The sequence below is a fragment of the Lithobates pipiens genome, unplaced genomic scaffold (genome assembly GCF_037356315.1).
Source record: "Lithobates pipiens isolate NorthernLeopardFrog02 unplaced genomic scaffold, aLitPip1_a1.2 Scaffold_22, whole genome shotgun sequence".
NCBI lineage: Eukaryota > Metazoa > Chordata > Amphibia > Anura > Ranidae > Lithobates > Lithobates pipiens.
In genome coordinates, this window is record NW_027507784.1 from 88,758,913 (window position 1) to 88,777,833 (window position 18,921).

Consider the following 18,921-nt stretch of genomic DNA (forward strand, 5'->3'; position numbering starts at 1 on the left):
GTCCAATGTGTCCACCGCAATGTCACAGTCACGATAAAAATCGCAGATCTCCGCCATTACTAGTAAAAAAAAAAAAAAAAAAAATATGGCATAAATATATCCCCTATTTTATAGACACTATAACGTTTGCTAAAACCAATCAATATACACTTATAGCGGGGATTTTTTTTTTTTTTACCAAAAATATGTAGAATAATACTTATCGGCCTAAACTGAAGAAAACATTTTTTTTTTAAATTGGGATATTTATTATAGCCAAAAGTAAACAATATTGTGTTTTTTTAAAACTTGTCACTTGTTTTTTGTTTATAGCGCAAGAAATAAAAAACGCAGAGGTGATCAAATGCCACAAAAAGAAAGCTCTATTTGCAGGAAAAAAAAATGATAAAAAATTTATTTTGGGTACAGTGTTGCATGACCGTGCAATTGTCATTCAAAATGCGACAGCGTTGGAAGCTGAAAATTGGCCTGGGCAGGAAGGGGGTGAAAATGCCCAGTATTGAAGTGGTCTGCCCCCAAGTTGTAAATTCAGCATAATAATAATAATAATAATAATAATAATTAATAATAATAGAAGAGTGATGGCAGAAAAGTGACAGAATGGTCTATTGAATTTGCCCCATTTTTTTTTATTTATATGTTTTTTTTATTTTTTTTACTTTTTTGAATGTCAGTTATCATAGGTTTGCTTTTTGCCGTTGCCCAGCTAGGAGAGAATGTATGTAGCTGTTCTTAGTGGAAATAGGTGATGTCACGTGACTCGCCCTATGGGCCCACATGATGGAAAAGCCTGTAGCTCAGCAGGTTTGTGTCTTGTGCTGTGATCTCCATGTGTGCTTCTCTTCATTCTCTTCTATTATCTGCAGGACATCACATCTGCTTTTCCCTCCTCACAGCCAGGATTTAGGACCCCGGAGGCGAAGCACCAAGAGTCACATGATTGTGATTTTGTGTTCCAGGAAAGTTCAAGGAAACATCAGAGAGAGGAAGAGTATGAATTAACTGAGATCTGTGGGGAGCACCCATGGGAGCCGCTATCCTCTGCCTGCTGCTGGCCGCCTGCCTATGTGAGCAGGTACGTACACACCCCATGGGGGCAGATTTACTAAAGCTGGTGCAGCTGTGCATAGTAACCAATCAGCTTCCAGGTTTAAACCCCCCCCGTTCACACCGGTGTGACTTGTCGTGCCTATTGTCAGCAATGGAATTATTCAAATCAGTGTGACTCCGACTTGAAAAAAAAAAAAAGGTTCCTGCACTATTTTATTTTTTTATTTTTCGTGAAATTTCACATGCGACTTGCATAGACAGCATAGACATCTGTGCAACTTCATGCACAGATGTCTATGCAAGTCGCATGTGAAATCACACAAAAAATAAAATAGTGCAGGAACTTGCGAGTCGCATCTGGTCTAGGTTTTTAAAGTTGTTGTAAACCCTTACAAACCACTTTGACCTACAGGTAAGCCTAGATTAAGGCTTACCTGTAGGTCCAAGAAATATCTCCTAAACCTACACGGTTTAGGAGATATTTGCCGAAAGACAGGCACCGCTGTCTACGGCGCATGCGCACTGAGCGCGCCGCTGTCAACGGCGATATGCCGCAAGTGGCGATTCCTGTGCGCATGCGCAGGAGTGACGTCATCGCAGCTTTGTTGAATGACAGCGGCGGAGTGGCAAGACCCACCGAGAAGATGGATGCGGCGGACTACAGGGGACAGCGGTGACTTCGCTGGCTCCTGTGTCAGGTAAGTGACACATAATGGACTACTATGCGATGCATAGTAGTCCATTATGCTTTACCTTTGCAGGGAATCAAAGAGGAAGTAACACCCATCAGGGTTTACTTCCTCTTTAAGTAGTGGATTCAGCCCTGGTTCACACTGACTGCGGGAATGAACTTGCGCAATTTTATTACCGCATGTCAGTCTCGACTTCAGTGACTGATTTCAGAGACATCTGTGTGGGGTTTCTGCACGGATGTCAATGGAAATCGCACCCTGAAATAACCAAAAGTAGTACAGAAACTGCTTTTGGGAATCGGTGCTGCTCCCCAATTGGCGCCGCCAAATTGGATCAATGTGAACCAGGGCTTAATATCACAAGATTTGTGGGTAGGGATGAGCTCAGGCGTGTTCACATGGAAGCCCGCCAGGAAGTCGACGCAGCACTGCGCTAATCACAGGCAGTGAGACATTTCCCGATCTCTGCAGCCACACATCGGGGCAATGTCTCACTGCCTGTGATTAGCGCAGCGCTGCACTAACTTCCTGGCGGGCTCTGCACGTGTTCCATGCGAACACGCCTGAGCTCATCCCTAATTGTGGGATTATAGATCTGTGCAAGGGTTAATGGCACCCCAATCCTGGTGCAACTTTGCCGCAATTGTTTCACTGCAATTGTAGCAAAATCGCAACATATGTAGCTTGTCGCTCCAAAAAAGGGGCAAGCATTGCGATTTGCCGCGATTTGCAGCTCGATTTATCGCGCGGCAATTGGCATCGCAAACGTGTCCCGTGATTTGGAATCGTGGGCAGAATCTCTGCGATTCAAATCGCTTAGTTGTGAATGGAGCCTGGGACCTTCAGGGTAGTTTGCAGCAGAATAAAATAAGATTTTCTGAATCTTGTTTTTCAGTCCAAAATCCACAGACCGACGCTCGGTGGTTATATATAACACAACGGGAATCTGACCTCCGGCCTTCCCTTCAGTCTTGCAAAGTTTTACCGGAACCTCTCCTGCACTGAAATGACTTCCTCTGATTTCACCGCACACTGTGAGCTTCTCACAATGTGCATTAGAAGCTGCAGGAAGTCATATAGAGCCCCGTCTCATTTCTTACGTATCCCAAGTGTCTGCCCACTGCTTGCATCAGGGCTGAGGGCTTCCGGAGAGGAGTACTGGGGAAGGGTGCTGTGATGTTCTCAGGAGGCTCTGTACAGCACCCTGCCAGTCTCGCTCACCAGCCATGATCTGCTTGCATTGCATAGAGAAACACAGAGACCCAGTGTTGGCACCACTGGGTCCAAAATAAGGTATGTATTGAAAACAGATTTTATTAAACCACTTGCCGCCCGCCCTATAGGCGAATGATGGTGGCAAAGTGGTTTCAAAATCCTGACTGGGCGTCATATGATGTCCTCCGGATTTTGAAACACGGCGCGCCGTCGGGGGCACACATTGCAGCGATCGTTGTTGCGGGGTGTCAGTCTGCCCCCCCGCAACTACAATCTCGGTAAAGAGTCTCCGACGGAGACTCTTTACCACGTGATCAGCCATGTCCAATCACGGCTGATCACAGTGTAAATAGGAAGAGTCGTTGATCGGCTTTTTCTCACTTGCATCTGTCAGACGCGAGTAGAGGAGAGCCGATCGGCTGCTCCTCTGACAGAGGGGGTCTGTGCTGATCGATTATCAATGCAGCCCCCCCGAGGATGCCCACTCTGGACCACCAAGGGCGCCACCAGACTACCAGGGATGCCCAGCACCAGGTATACCACCCTAGACCACAATGGATGCCAATCAGTGCCCACAATGGATGCCAATCAGTGCCCACAATGGATGCCAATCAGTGCCCACAATGGGCATCACTGGCATGCACTATTGTTTGGCACTGATTGACATCCATCAGTACAAAACAATACAATACAATGCCGCCTATCAGTGCCGCCTATCAGTGCCCATCCGTGCCACCTATCAGTGACCAGGCCATTTTTTGCAATATGGCACTGTGTTACTTTAACTCATAATTGCACATGTGACGCTGTACCCAAATACAATTTATGTCATATTTTTCCCACACATAGAGCTTTCTTTTGGTGGTATTTTATCACTTCTGTGTTTTTTAAAAAAACGTTTAAAAAAAAATCTATTTTTTTACTTTCTGCTATAAAACCTAGTCAATAAAAAAAAAAAAATGTAAAAGATCAAATTTCTTCATCAATTTAGACCAATATGTATTCTGCTACATATTTCTGGTAATAAAAATCCCATTAAGCGTATATTGGTTTGTTTACTCAAATGTTATCACGTCTATAAACGATGGGATAGATGCTGGAGTTTTTAGTTATTTATTTTATAGTAGTACTGGCGGCAATCAGCGACTTATAGTGGGACTGCAATGATTTGGTGGACAATCAGACACTAACTGACACTTTTGACACCTCTTTTGGGAACCAGGGACACTAATACAGTGATCAATACTAAAAAGTATACACTGTCACTGTACTAATGACACTGGCAGGGAAGAGGTTAACATCAGGGGCGATCAAAGAGTTAACTGTGTGCTTAACCAGTGTTTGTGTTTACTATGTGTGCTGTTTTTACTAGTGGAAGAGATGGATTCAAGTCCACGTCCAGTCCATGCTTTGCAGGAACACAGAATCCATCCCTTCTCCCCCTGTCAGAACGGTGATCTGCCTTGTTTATGTAGGCAGATCCCCATTCTGTGTAGCTTACCGACGATCGGCGGTTGCCAGAGGACATTGAGTGCCCCGTCACCCACAGATCGGCTTCTGTTGTGAATATTCACAGCAGAAGTGGCACGCCCCCTGCAGGATCATAATATATATATTCCAGAGCACAGCTGGTGCCCTGTAGCAGTAAAGCCGCTATAGGATGGTCATCAAGTGGTTAAGGTAAAACTAAGGGCAAAACTTTGGTGGAGAGGGATTAGAACACCTGTCAGGTTTTTTTTTTTTTTTTTTTTTTTTGAATTGCTGTCGGTGCCACTCTTAAGGAGATTCACCCTTTTTATTTGTCCAAAAGTTTTATTTGTCACCAGAACAGGAGTAGAGGGGGGTCTTCCAATGGGGAAGCTAGTTCTGGTGACAACCAGGGATTCGTTTCTTTCGGCTATGGGACAGGAAATGAAGGGAATTCTCCCCAATGGTAAACAGATGGCAAAAAGAAGAAGAAAACTGACCCTCCCTTACTCTATCCGAAATGGAAAAAAAAAAAAAAGGCCTTGTTTAGTTCCACTTTAACCACCTCCGCCGTATAGACTGCAGGCAGGATCCTCTCTTGTTCTGGGACTAAGTCATATGATGTCGCCCCAGTCTCGCAGGCACACAAGTGCAGTGGCGCACTTTGTCCCTGGGACACGGCGCAACCCCCGATCTCAGTAAAGAGATGATGACGTGGCTCTTTACCCATGTGATCGGCTGTGTCCAATCACAGACGATCAAATGTAAACACGGAAGTGCCGGTAATCGGCTCTCCTCGCCTCACACTGAGCCAATCAGCGGCATCTCCTTGCAGGGGAGACTGTAAAGATAATCAGGGCACTGCTTATCTGTGCAGCCCCAACAGTGCCCACCAGTGCTGCCACTCTGTGCCCTTTAGTGCTGCCACTCTGTGCCCTTTAGTGCTGCCACTCTGTGCCCTTTAGTGCTGCCACTCTGTGCCCTTTAGTGATGCCAATTTGTGCCCTTTAGTGATGCCAATTTGTGCCCTTTCGTGATGCAAGCCGGTGCCTGTCCATCAGTGCCACCCATAAGTGCCTCCTATCAGTAGCGCCTATCACTGCCCATAAGTGCCACCTATCAGTGGCCCTTAGTGCTGTCTCATCGGTGCCCTGCAGTGCCGGCACATCAGCGCAGGAGAAAATTACTTCTTTACAATTTTTTCTGACTGAAACTAAGAAAAAGGTTTTTTTTTTTTTGTTTTTCCAAATTTTCTGTTTTTTTTTATTTTATTTATTTATTTTATTTTTTTAGCAAAAAAAATAAATAAAAAAAAACCCCAGTGGTGATTAAACAGGACCAAAAGAAAGCCCTATTTGTGTGAAAACACTAATAAAAAAATTTAGCTTGGGTACAGTGCTGCATGACCACGCAATTGTCATTCAAATTGTGACAGCGCTGAAAGCTGAAAATTGGCCTGGGCAGGAAAGGGGGTAAAAGTGTCCAGTATTGAGGTGGTTAAACTTTAATTCATACCATACTTCCTTGCAGCTGCATTTGAACCCGCAACATAATATATACTTTGGCGCTTAATACTGTATACTGTTTGGAAACAATGTGACATACGGTGCATTTCCTTCACACCTGATAGTTTAGAAATATCCCATCACTTGAGGAAGTTCTTGTTCTCTTTTTAGCTCTGTGAGGTGCATTGTGTGCGGTTAGTGTTTTGCCGTAACAGACGTAACACCTGCATGTTGATGAAGATACCGGCACAATATCCTTTTTGTTTTCTCCAGGTCCGAGGTGACCCGTCATTCACCATCGACTATGTCCGAGACTGCTTCCTGAAAGATGGCAAGTGTTTCCGATACATTTCGGGGAGCATCCACTACTTCCGAGTGCCACCCGTCTACTGGAAGGACCGCCTGCTGAAGATGTACATGACCGGACTCAATGCCGTTCAGGTGTAAGCGGATTTCTCTTCTGACCACACTGAGGTTCATCCGTGGGTTTTCACAATTCTTTTTGTTACTTTCCATTTCTTACTATGCAAAGAAAAGCAGTCACATCCGCCGCAAGAAGGTCTTCCATAGCTGGATAGGACTATAAGACAACAGACCCAAAATGCTTGGCAGATGCAGTCCTCCTCAGATTGGGGAATCCAATGTGAAGCTACAAAAGAACAGACAGGAAGCCGCGAGCACCTAGTGCAGGGATGGCGAACCTTGGCACCCCAGATGTTTTGAAACAACATTTCCCATGATGCAGTCCCACAACATCTGGGGTGCCAAGGTTTGCCATCCCTGACCCAGCGCATTACTAAAAATGTATTGACAGATAAAAAAAGAACTGCAGGAGCATGAGCATCATGGGAAACGCATGAGCATCATGGGAAACGCATGAGCATCATGGGAAATGCATGAGCATCATGGGAAACGCATGAGCATCATGGGAAACGCATGAGCATCATGGGAAACGCAGGAGCATGAGCATCATGGGAAGTGCATGAGCATCATGGGAAGTGCATGAGCATCATGGGAAGTGCATGAGCATCATGGGAAATGCATGAGCATCATGGGAAATGCAGGAGCATGAGCATCATGGGAAGTGCATGAGCATCATGGGAAATGCATGAACATCATGGGAAATGTATTTCAAAACATCCGGGGTGCCAAGGTTTGCCATCCCTGACCCAGCGCATTACTAAAAATGTATTGACAGATAAAAAAAAAATGGTATAAATGGATACTCACAAAAGTTAAAACGGGAGGGCGTGTAAACCACAAGATGCCATACAGTGCAGGATATCTGTACTCCAACAACACCCCACTATGCTGGCAAGCTGATGCGTTTCGGGGGCGCACGCCTCTTCCTCAGAACTAGGCTAAGCTCTGAGGAAGGGAGTGTGCCCCCCTCCCCTCCGAAACACATCTGTTCTTTTCATGGCCATCTTGGTCCACAAGTTGGACACTCATGGTCTAGGGCAGGGATATGCAATAAGCGGACCTCCAGCTGTTCAAAACTACAATTCCCATCATGCCTCTGCCTCGGGGTGTCATTCTTTTGGCTCTCAGAGTCTTGCTATATGCCTCATGAGACTTGTAGTTCTGCAACAGCTGGAGGTCCGCTAATTGCATATCCCTGGTCTAGGGGAAGTCTGAGGCTGGAAGGGGCCAAACGGTACTCGCAATTAGGGTCCGATGCATTCAGGGACGAATACCCAGAGCTCAGAAGACCTGTTGAGCATTTGAAATAAGTATCATATTAAGGATCTGTATCAAAGGGCTGTTTTTGGTATCGGAGATGCTTTTATACCCATACAAGTCAATATCAATACAAAAGCAGCTTGAAGCAGGAACCCTGGCATGAACTGTGAATGATATCAAAAGCACCCAAAACTGATGTCACATGCACAAGTTGAATGCACCTAGAAGCACCCTACATTTGCGACACATTTACTAAAAGCAAACTTGCTGTGCACCTCTGCAAGTGCAGTTGTCTCCAGAGCTTAGTAAATGAGGTAAAGCTTCACTTTGTAAAGAATACCCAATCACATGCAAGGGGGGAAAAAAGCACCATTTTTGCTTGCACATGATTGGATGATAGAAGTCAGCAGAGCTTCCCCTCATGAATAAGCTCTGGAGCAACTGCGCTTGCAAAGTGCACAGTCTTTTTGCCTTTAGTAAATCAACCCCATAATGTTTGTTATTTGCGAGGGTGCTATACTCTAGGCTACTACTCAGTTGGACTCTTGTTCGAGAACAAATATTGACGTATTTATGTTCTTGTGCCATTTGATTGATGAAGATAATGCCATTCCTATTTACATTTTATGGAGTTATGTCTGTACCAATATCGGAGCCTCCATGTTTTATCTGTACTTTTCCTCCTTTCCCTTTTTGGAGGTGGTAGGGGGATGAGGATTGCAGGAAGCTCTCTTTGTGCTTGCTTTTTTTTTTTTTTTATTGTGTCCTTTTTAAGGCCGGGTTCACACCACAGCGATGCGGGAACGCCGCGAATCCGCAGCGTTTTCCCGCATCGCATGCCTCCCGCCGGCAGTTCACACTGCCCTATGCGAACGGCTGGGAGTGTCAGTGAAATGTTAATGACACCCCCCAGATCCGTCTGCATATCGCAGTGCGATCTGCCGACTCGCACAGGAATCGGATCGCATGGTGTGAACCCCCATGCGATCCGATTCTGTTGCGGACCAAAAAAAGGGTCCCGTGCGAGTTTGCTGCGGGAGAGATGTGAATTCAGCCATACTATCTGTATGGCTGAACTCGCATCGCTACGGAGATCGGATGTGATTTGCGGTGCGAATCACATCCGGATCTCCCCCCGCAGCAGTGTGAACCCAGCCTAAAATTGTATAAAAAAAATAAAATTCAATAAAAATCTACGCGATTTAAAAAAAGATTTCTGGTAGATAATTTAACTCTCCAGCATCTGCTTATAACTGGAATTGCAGCACTGGTGGAATCAAATGACACATAAGTATACATATAAAATATCATCTCTTTCTAGGTATGTTCCCTGGAATTTCCATGAACCTCAGCCCGGGATGTTTAATTTTGATGGAGATCGTGACCTGGAGCGTTTCCTGAACCTGACTGCAGAACTCGGCCTGCTCGTCATCCTGAGGCCCGGACCTTACATCTGTGCGGAGTGGGATATGGTAAGGGGCCCCCCTAGGCATAGTGTAGCTCTCTCAAGCCGTGCTGAACACTTAAAAAAATAAATAAATAAAAAAACAGCCTTCCTAAATGTAAAAGCAAAATCAAGGAGAGTTTGATCTACAAAAAGGCTGCGTGCAAAATTACTGGATAGAGTGATCAGTTTTGATAAAATCTGGAAGCTTTGGGTCAAGCATTTTCTCTCCGCCTGTGCAAACAAATGGCAACCACCCCAACCAATACTGTAACTGGCCTTTGCAGCTAGGAGCACATGGAAGTGCGATGCATGTAAAAAAAAAACTACAAAGAAAAATTCCCATCTCACTTTCCAGCCAGCCTGCAACAAACCAAATTATTCTGTCTTAGCCCTTGTACACACGGTCGGACATTCCGACGGAAAATGTCCGATCGGACCATGTTGTCGGATAATCCGACCGTGTGTGGGCTCCATCTGACTTTTTCCGTCGGAATGTCCGACCAACAAAGTTTGAGAGCTGGATATAAAATTTTCCGACAACATGATCAGATGGGACTTTGTCCGATCGTTTGTAGAGAATTCCGATCGGACAAAGTCCCACGCATGCTCAGATCAAATTACGAGACCAAAGCTATTGGCTACTAGCCTGAACGTAGTCCCATCGTAACGAACTAACATCATCACTTTCTGAACAATCGGATTTTCCAAAAACTTTGTCCGACCGTGTGTATGCAACACCAGTTTCGGACAAATTCCGTCAGAAAAAATCAGACGGATTTTGTGGTCGGAATGTCCGACCGTGTGTACAAGGGCTAACAGTTCACGTTAAAAAGGGAGTCCGCCTAAAAAAATAAATATTAAAAGCCAGCAGCTACAAATACTGCAGCTGCTGACTTTTAATAAATGGACACTTACCTTTCCCAGGGTCCAGCGAAGTCGGCAGCCAAAGCCAAGCAATCGCTCAGCTCTCGGCTGCTGTCAGCACCATTCTCGGTGAGGGAATCAGGAAGTGAAGAGTTGCGGCTTCACTTCCCAGTTCCCTACTGCGCATGCTCGAGTCGCGCAGCACAATGAGAATGGTCCGCGCTGTCTCTGGGACCCGTGTGTGTCCCAGCAGACAGCGTGGCGGGACAGGAAGTGGCATAGACTCCCGTTAGAGTCTATGCCTGGAAGTGAGTGCAAATACTGTCTTAGACAGGTATCTGCACCCCCCTCCCCCGAAAGGTGTCAGATGTGACACCGAAGGGGGGGAGGGTTCCGAAAAGTGGAGGTTCAATTTTTGTGTGAACCTCCGCTTTAAAACCAAGGGGTTTAGTTTGCACACTTTTGCAAATACATTTGTAAATTTGCAGTGGCCACGTCATCACACTCCAGTGCACTACAAAACGTGTCCCATAGGAAATCATGTTAAATAGACTGCAGTGCAAATCTGCAAAATACAAAAAGCACTAAAAATGCATAGGCCTTAGTCCATAGTAATTACATTTCTTCAATGCTGTCTTCTGTATTAGGGGGGGCTCCCTGCCTGGCTCCTGAATAAGAAAGACATAGCTCTGCGGACCTCAGATCCAGGTAAGCAACTGCTGTACAGGAGCTGTTCTTTCATGCATTCAAACAGATTTGAGTAATCCAGATTCGCTGTATTCACTCCTTTTATCATGGACTGTAATTTTAGATTACTTAAATGCTGTGGATTCCTGGCTATCCGTCCTGCTCCCCAAAATCCAGCCACGCCTGTACTGCAATGGAGGAAACATCATCAGTGTCCAGGTGACATTTAAAATGTGGATAATGATATTCATGATAAAAGGGACAGTTATTTTAAGCTGAGTCCAATACAATTTTAAAATAACTGTCACATAGTTAAAAACAAGATCCCTACTAGTGATGGCCGAACGGTTCGCCCGGCGGTCGTTTCGCGGCGAATTTCCGACTTTCGCCGTCCGCGGGTTCGAACGCCTTTTTCCGTCGTTCGCCCCGGCGGACTTACGTGTTTAATGTATACAAGAACTTTAACCTTTCGTGACACGTTTATCATGTGTTACAGGACAACCAATTGAGACATGACAGCTCATGGACACTTGGACATTCCCCCTAACCTATAAATACACCCGATCCGGTGGCCATTTTACATTCTTTCTTCTGTCACTGTAGGGAAAGGATCCTGTGTGGAGTAGGGACAGAGAAAACGCTAGCTATTTGGTACACAAAAGTTCTTTTCAGGACTGGTATAGGTGTTAGGTCAGCAGCCTGAGTTTCTTTTGTCAGTTTAGATAAAGGGACAGAGCGCTGTATGCTGCTATTTTAGGGACAGCTCAGCCAGATTAGTCTTTCTTCATCATCATCATCATCATCATCATTAGCTGTTACTATCAGGTCCACAAAAGAGCTGTTCCAGCTAATCGTTCCAGCCTACTCTTTTTTGCCAATTTGTATAGGGACAGGCAGGAAGCAGTGTGTCAGGCAGTGAGGATAATTTTAAAGACTTGCTGTTACTATTAGTTCCACAAAGGTTCTTTTCAGGACTGGTATCAGTGGTACGGTAATAGGCTTGTACACGTATAATATTCTTTCTTCCAAATATAGAAAGAATATTATACTTGACTGCTGCCCTTCTGCTGCAGTCTGCTAATCATTCACAACTCACTTGTTCCACAAAGCTCTTTATCAGGACTGGTAACTTGGTCTGTCTAGGGTGCTACGGTACATAGGCTTGGGTGCGGTACAGTCTGCTGTTCTGTAAGGACCGCTATCGGTCCACAATACATAGGGTTGCCGTGCACTACTGCTGACCGCTGCCCTATACTGCAGCAGTCCTTCAGCGGTATAGGGACTGACGCACAGTCTGCTAAACACTAATACACAACCTGCTTGGTCCACAAAAGTTCTTATAAGGACTGGTAACTTGGTATAGGGTGCTACGGTACATAGGCCTGAGTGCAGTACAGTCTGCTGTTCTGTAAGGACCGCTATCGGTCCACAATACATAGGGTTGCCGTGCACTACTGCTGACCGCTGCCCTATACTGCAGCAGTCCTTCATTGGTATAGGGACTGACGTACAGTCTGCTAATCACTAACACACAACCTGCTTGGTCCACAAAAGTTCTTATAAGGACTGGTAACTTGGTATAGGGTGCTACGGTACATAGGCCTGAGTGCAGTACAGTCTGCTGTTCTGTAAGGACCGCTATCGGTCCACAATACATAGGGTTGCCGTGCACTACTGCTGACCGCTGCCCTATACTGCAGCAGTCCTTCATTGGTATAGGGACTGACGTACAGTCTGCTAATCACTAACACACAACCTGCTTGGTCCACAAAAGTTCTTATAAGGACTGGTAACTTGGTATAGGGTGCTACGGTACATAGGCCTGAGTGCGTTACAGTCTGCTGTTCTGTAAGGACCGCTATCGGTCCACAATACATAGGGTTGCCGTGCACTACTGCTGACCGCTGCCCTATACTGCAGCAGTCCTTCAGCGGTATAGGGACTGACGCACAGTCTGCTAAACACTAACACACAACCTGCTTGGTCCACAAAAGTTTTTATAAGGACTGGTAACTTGGTATAGGGTGCTACGGTACATAGGCCTGAGTGCAGTACAGTCTGCTGTTCTGTAAGGACCGCTATCGGTCCACAATACATAGGGTTGCCGTGCACTACTGCTGACCGCTGCCCTATACTGCAGCAGTCCTTCATTGGTATAGGGACTGACGTACAGTCTGCTAATCACTAACACACAACCTGCTTGGTCCACAAAAGTTCTTATAAGGACTGGTAACTTGGTATAGGGTGCTACGGTACATAGGCCTGAGTGCGTTACAGTCTGCTGTTCTGTAAGGACCGCTATCGGTCCACAATACATAGGGTTGCCGTGCACTACTGCTGACCGCTGCCCTATACTGCAGCAGTCCTTCATTGGTATAGGGACTGACGTACAGTCTGCTAATCACTAACACACAACCTGCTTGGTCCACAAAAGTTCTTATAAGGACTGGTAACTTGGTATAGGGTGCTACGGTACATAGGCCTGAGTGCGTTACAGTCTGCTGTTCTGTAAGGACCGCTATCGGTCCACAATACATAGGGTTGCCGTGCACTACTGCTGACCGCTGCCCTATACTGCAGCAGTCCTTCAGCGGTATAGGGACTGACGTACAGTCTGCTAAACACTAATACACAACCTGCTTGGTCCACAAAAGTTCTTATAAGGACTGGTAACTTGGTATAGGGTGCTACGGTACATAGGCTTGAGTGCGGTACAGTCTGCTGTTCTGTAAGGACCGCTATCGGTCCACAATAGATAGGGTTGACGTGCACCACTGCTGACCGCTCACCTATACTGCAGCAGTCCTTCAGCGGTATAGGGACTGACGTACAGTCTGCTAATCACTAACACACAACCTGCTTGTTCCACAAAAGTTCTTATAAGGACTGGTAACTTGGTATAGGGTGCTACGGTACATAGGCTTGAGTGCGGTACAGTCTGCTGTTCTGTAAGGACCGCTATCGGTCCACAATAGATAGGGTTGACGTGCACCACTGCTGACCGCTGCCCTATACTGCAGCAGTCCTTCAGCGGTATAGGGACTGACGTACAGTCTGCTAAACACTAATACACAACCTGCTTGGTCCACAAAAGTTCTTATAAGGACTGGTAACTTGGTATAGGGTGCTACGGTACATAGGCTTGAGTGCGGTACAGTCTGCTGTTCTGTAAGGACCGCTATCGGTCCACAATAGATAGGGTTGACGTGCACCACTGCTGACCGCTGCCCTATACTGCAGCAGTCCTTCAGCGGTATAGGGACTGACGTACAGTCTGCTAAACACTAATACACAACCTGCTTGGTCCACAAAAGTTCTTATAAGGACTGGTAACTTGGTATAGGGTGCTACGGTACATAGGCTTGAGTGCGGTACAGTCTGCTGTTCTGTAAGGACCGCTATCGGTCCACAATAGATAGGGTTGACGTGCACCACTGCTGACCGCTGCCCTATACTGCAGCAGTCCTTCAGCGGTATAGGGACTGACGTACAGTCTGCTAAACACTAATACACAACCTGCTTGGTCCACAAAAGTTCTTATAAGGACTGGTAACTTGGTATAGGGTGCTACGGTACATAGGCTTGAGTGCGGTACAGTCTGCTGTTCTGTAAGGACCGCTATAGGTCCACAATAGATAGGGTTGACGTGCACCACTGCTGACCGCTCACCTATACTGCAGCAGTCCTTCAGCGGTATAGGGACTAAGAGTTTTGTCACAGGGTCATTTAAAAAATGACATGCAGAGGAAGAGGCAGGCCCTTCCGCAGGGGTGGTAGGGGTAGGGCAGGAGCAACAGGCTTGAGCCAAAGTGGGAAGTTGCAGAAGGTGCGTTCAATTACTTTAAAGGATGCACCAGACTTGGTTGAGTGGCTCGCTCAGCCTTACTCTTCTGCACCCTCCTCATCCTCTCGATCTGCACCCTCTTCTTCACTCTCTGCTATGTGCACCCCCAAAGACACTACCACCAACAACACGACCACCACCACCACCACCACATACCTTCCGCTTGAGTCACTGGAATTATTTTCCGATCCATATCAAGAGGACATTTCTGATGCGCAGCCACTCTTGGTATTGGATCAGGAAGAGGAGGTAGCAACAAGCGCTACTCAGCAGTCTGACGCCAGTACCCAGATCAGCCCAAGGAGGAGGTTGGTCCCCGGTGTTGCTGCCTACTCTACTTATAGCGGTGGGGAAGGTGACGTTGATGATGACGTGTCTAGTGATGTCACGTGGGTGCCCACAAGAGAGGAAGAGGAGGGGAGTTCAGAGGGAGATATGGACCAGCAGATAGGGAGGAGAAGCAGCAATGACTTACATTGCACAGCAGGGACAAAGCAGACTGCAAATGTATCAGGAGCGAGTCATCGACCATGTACGGTCACATCTGGCGCTCCCAGGACACCGGCACATGGCTCCGCAGTGTGGGCTTTTTTTAACGTGTCCGCTGCTGACAATAGCGTTGCCATCTGCAATCTTTGCAGTCAACGCGTTAGTCGCGGTAAGCCCAATACTCACCTAGGGACGACCGCCTTAAGAAGGCACATGAGCAGCCATCACCGAGCCCAGTGGGAGCAACGGAACACACAAAGCCACACTGCAGGCTCTCACCGTCCAGCCTCGTCTTCTACTTCTCCTTCTCCTCTCTCCTCACAATTGTCCTCCACTCCACCTTCCATCACGCCAAGCTCACATTTTTCTGCAAAAAGGCAGGCTTCCGTGGGCCTAATGTTTGAGCGTAAAAAAATGATGACGCCGGATAACCCTCTTGCCCAACGGTTGGCGGCTGGCTTGTCAGAACTCATAGCCCGCCAACTACTGCCATATAAACTGGTGGACTCGGAGGCCTTTCGCAAATTTGTGGCCATTGGAACACCACAATGGAAGGTCCCAGGAAGGAAGTATTTCTCAGAGAAGGGCATCCCAGAGCTATATGGCCATGTTCAGCGGCAAGTGAATGTATCTCTGGCACACAGTGTCGGTGCCAAGATACATCTGACCACAGACACGTGGTCTAGCAAACACGGGCAGGGAAGGTATATCAGTTTTACTGCCCACTGGGTGAACCTTCTGACGGCCGTCAAGCATGTAACCCGTGGCACCCGTGTAGATTTGGTTTTACCGCCACGGATTGCATGCAGGCCTGACTCTTCTTCTCCTCCTCCTACTCCATCCTCCTCCCTCTCCTCCTCAGCTGCCTCCTCCTTTTCCGCTGCTAGCGTCTCTTCCACTGCACCGCCCAAGCTCCCCAGAACCTATTCCACATGCCAGGTGAGACGTTGCCATGCCGTGCTGCGTCTGTTGTGCCTGGAAGCAAAGAGCCACACTGGCCCGGCACTCCTTTCAGCTTTGCGTTCACAGGCAGATGAGTGGCTAACACCGCTCAATTTGACAGTTGGTAAAGTGGTGTGTGACAACGGTGCCAATCTGCTTAGCGCATTGAAACAGGGCAAAATCACGCACGTGCCGTGCATGGCACACGTCTTAAACTTGGTCGTGCAGCGATTCCTTGTCAAATACCCTGGGGTCCAGGACATCTTGCGGCAGGCAAGGAAAATCTCGGCCCATTTCAGAAGATCTTACACGGCCATGGCTCGCCTTGCTGACATTCAGCGGCGACACCATCTGCCGGTCAGACGTCTTATTTGTGATTGCCCGACGCGATGGAACTCAACCTTCTATATGCTTGATAGGCTGCTCCAGCAGAAACGTGCAGTTAACGTCTACCTGTATGAACTCTGCGAAAGAAACGGTTCTGGGGAGCTGGGTTTTTTTTCACCGCGCCAGTGGCTGCTCATGCGCGACACATGCAGACTTCTGCGGCCATTTGAGGAGATCACCAAACTGGTCAGTCGCAGCCATGGCGCCATCAGTGACATGGTACCTTATGCCTTCTTTCTGGAGCGTGCATTGCGTCGTGTCATTGATCAGGCTGTGGAGGAGCAGGAGCGGGAAGATGAGGAAGTCGCAATGCTGGATGAATTCCCAGGGGGGGCTACTCTATCTGAGACAAGTCAACAACAGGAGTCTGATGAGGAGTCAGAGGAGGATGGTGCCGGGGCGGATGAGCAGGAGCAAGAAGAGCATGCTTTAAACCTTTCTGGGATCCCTGTTGTGCGAGGATGGGGAGAGGAGAATGAAGAGGACGACATTATCCTGGATGATGAGCAGGAGCCAGGCCACCACACCGCTTCCACTTTAGTGCAAATGGGGGCCTTCATGCTCCAGTGTTTTAATAGGGACCCCCGTATAAAAAGCATGAGGGTCAAGGACCAGTACTGGGTGGCAACGTACTTAGACCCCCGGTACAAACACAAAATGGCGGAAATGTTACCGCCGTCGCAGAGGGCTGTCAGAATGCAGCACTTCCAGGCCTTGCTTCGAGAAATGCTGCATTCTGCTTTTGCGTGCGCTGGCAGAGGAGCAATTCCCACTCCCAGAGAAGGATTTGCGGGTACCAATCCAACAGCGCCTGCAAGAAGAGGCCGGTTTGAAGATGTGTTGGTGACTTCGGATATGAGGTCATTCTTTCAGCCGACCCATCGACAGGTGTCATCCGGATCCAGCATCAGGGAACGCCTAGACCGTCAGGTGTCCGACTACATTGGGTTAACGGCCGATGTGGACGCTCTGAGGAGTGATGAACCCCTAGACTACTGGGTGGGCAGGCTTGACCTCTGGCCAGAGCTTGCCCAATTTGCAATCGAACTGTTGGCTTGCCCCTCATCCAGTGTCCTGTCCGAAAGGACGTTCAGCGCAGCAGGGGGGATTGTGACCGATAAGCGTACTCGCCTAGCTCACCACAGTGTTAACTACCTCACATTTCTAAAAATGAATGAGGCATGGATCTCGGAGGAATTCAACACATGTGATCAGTAGACCATGTATATGTCTATAAACAATTTTTGGAATCAAGCACACAGACCTTCTTAATTCATTTGGCTCACTTCCCTGACCCAAAAAAGCACACCGTACTATATGCCCCTACCCTCCTCTTTGAAGAGGTTGAGCGGTGTCATATTTCTACTGGGGCTGCTTATTATGAGGGGTTCCCACCATCCCTGTGCTGTGCTGACTTCCTCCTGGGTGTTCTTATTATGAGGGGCTCCCACCATCCCTGTGCTGTGCTGACTTCCTCCTGGGGGTTCTTATTATGAGGGGATCACACCATCCCTGTGCTGTGCTGACTTCCTCCTGGGGCTGCTTACGGTGCTGCTGTCAGCGCTGTATGTCACGGAGCTGCTGTCAGCGCTGTATGTCACGGAGCTGCTGTCAGCGCTGTATGTCACGGAGCTGCTGTCAGCGCTGTATGTCACGGAGCTGCTGTCAGCGCTGTATGTCACGGAGCTGCTGTCAGCGCTGTATGTCACGGAGCTGCTGTCAGCGCTGTATGTCACGGAGCTGCTGTCAGCGCTGTATGTCACGGAGCTGCTGTCAGCGCTGTATGTCACGGAGCTGCTGTCAGCGCTGTATGTCACGGAGCTGCTGTCAGCGCTGTATGTCACGGAGCTGCTGTCAGCGCTGTATGTCACGGAGCTGCTGTCAGCGCTGTATGTCACGGTGCTGCTGTCAGCGCTGTATGTCACGGAGCTGCTGTCAGCGCTGTATGTCACGGAGCTGCTGTCAGCGCTGTATGTCACGGAGCTGCTGTCAGCGCTGTATGTCACGGAGCTGCTGTCAGCGCTGTATGTCACGGAGCTGCTGTCAGCGCTGTATGTCACGGTGCTGATGTCAGTGCTCTGTATTACGGTGCTGCTGTCAGTGCTCTGTATCTCCTGCACCCTCTTGTTTGCCTACCCTGGTCCCTGACCTTCCCTCTCCTCCATTGCCTTCATTAGCTCCATAGTCCTGAATTGTCAGAACAATTTCCCAAATAAAAAAAAAATGCTTGTAGTTATCGATCCCAAATTCACCTCATACATGTATTATGCTATTGTCCAGGTGGTGGGACTACGTGCTACCCCCTAATAATTACCCCGTGGCCGCAAATTCGACCTAAAGGTTTGCGAAATTCGCCTCCCATTGAAGTCAATGGAGCCCGCGGCGAACGGTCGTTTTCGCGAACGTTTGTGTCCGTTCGCGTTTCGCGTTCGCGAAACGTCCCGTCGGAAGTTCGTCCATCACTAATCCCTACCCTTATGTAAAAGCTTCATGAATTGAGCCATTTGTGCATATTACTGTTTGTTCCAGATTCTTTCTTCATCATGATTTAAAAAAGAAAGAAAAGGAAAAAAAAATGTGGAACTGCAGCCAAGAGATCCTGGTATAACCTGGTTCTTCCAGTCCAGGATGTGTGTGTGTGTATATGTG

General features: G+C 47.6%; 1 protein-coding gene across 2 annotated transcripts in view; it reads left to right on the top strand.

The window, feature by feature from the left end:
• Positions 1–785: 785 nt before the first annotated feature.
• Positions 786–18,921, top strand: part of GLB1L (galactosidase beta 1 like) — a 45,654-nt gene continuing 27,518 nt past the window's right edge. Inside the window, exons 1-6 of one of the 2 annotated variants that reach the window (XM_077447860.1) lie at positions 786–804; positions 960–1,075; positions 6,203–6,372; positions 8,934–9,084; positions 10,571–10,631; positions 10,735–10,829. In XM_077447860.1, the coding sequence (XP_077303986.1) occupies positions 1,025–1,075; positions 6,203–6,372; positions 8,934–9,084; positions 10,571–10,631; positions 10,735–10,829 (528 nt within the window). In that variant the 5' untranslated portion in view covers positions 786–804; positions 960–1,024. The other variant, XM_077447859.1, reaches the window with a different exon arrangement.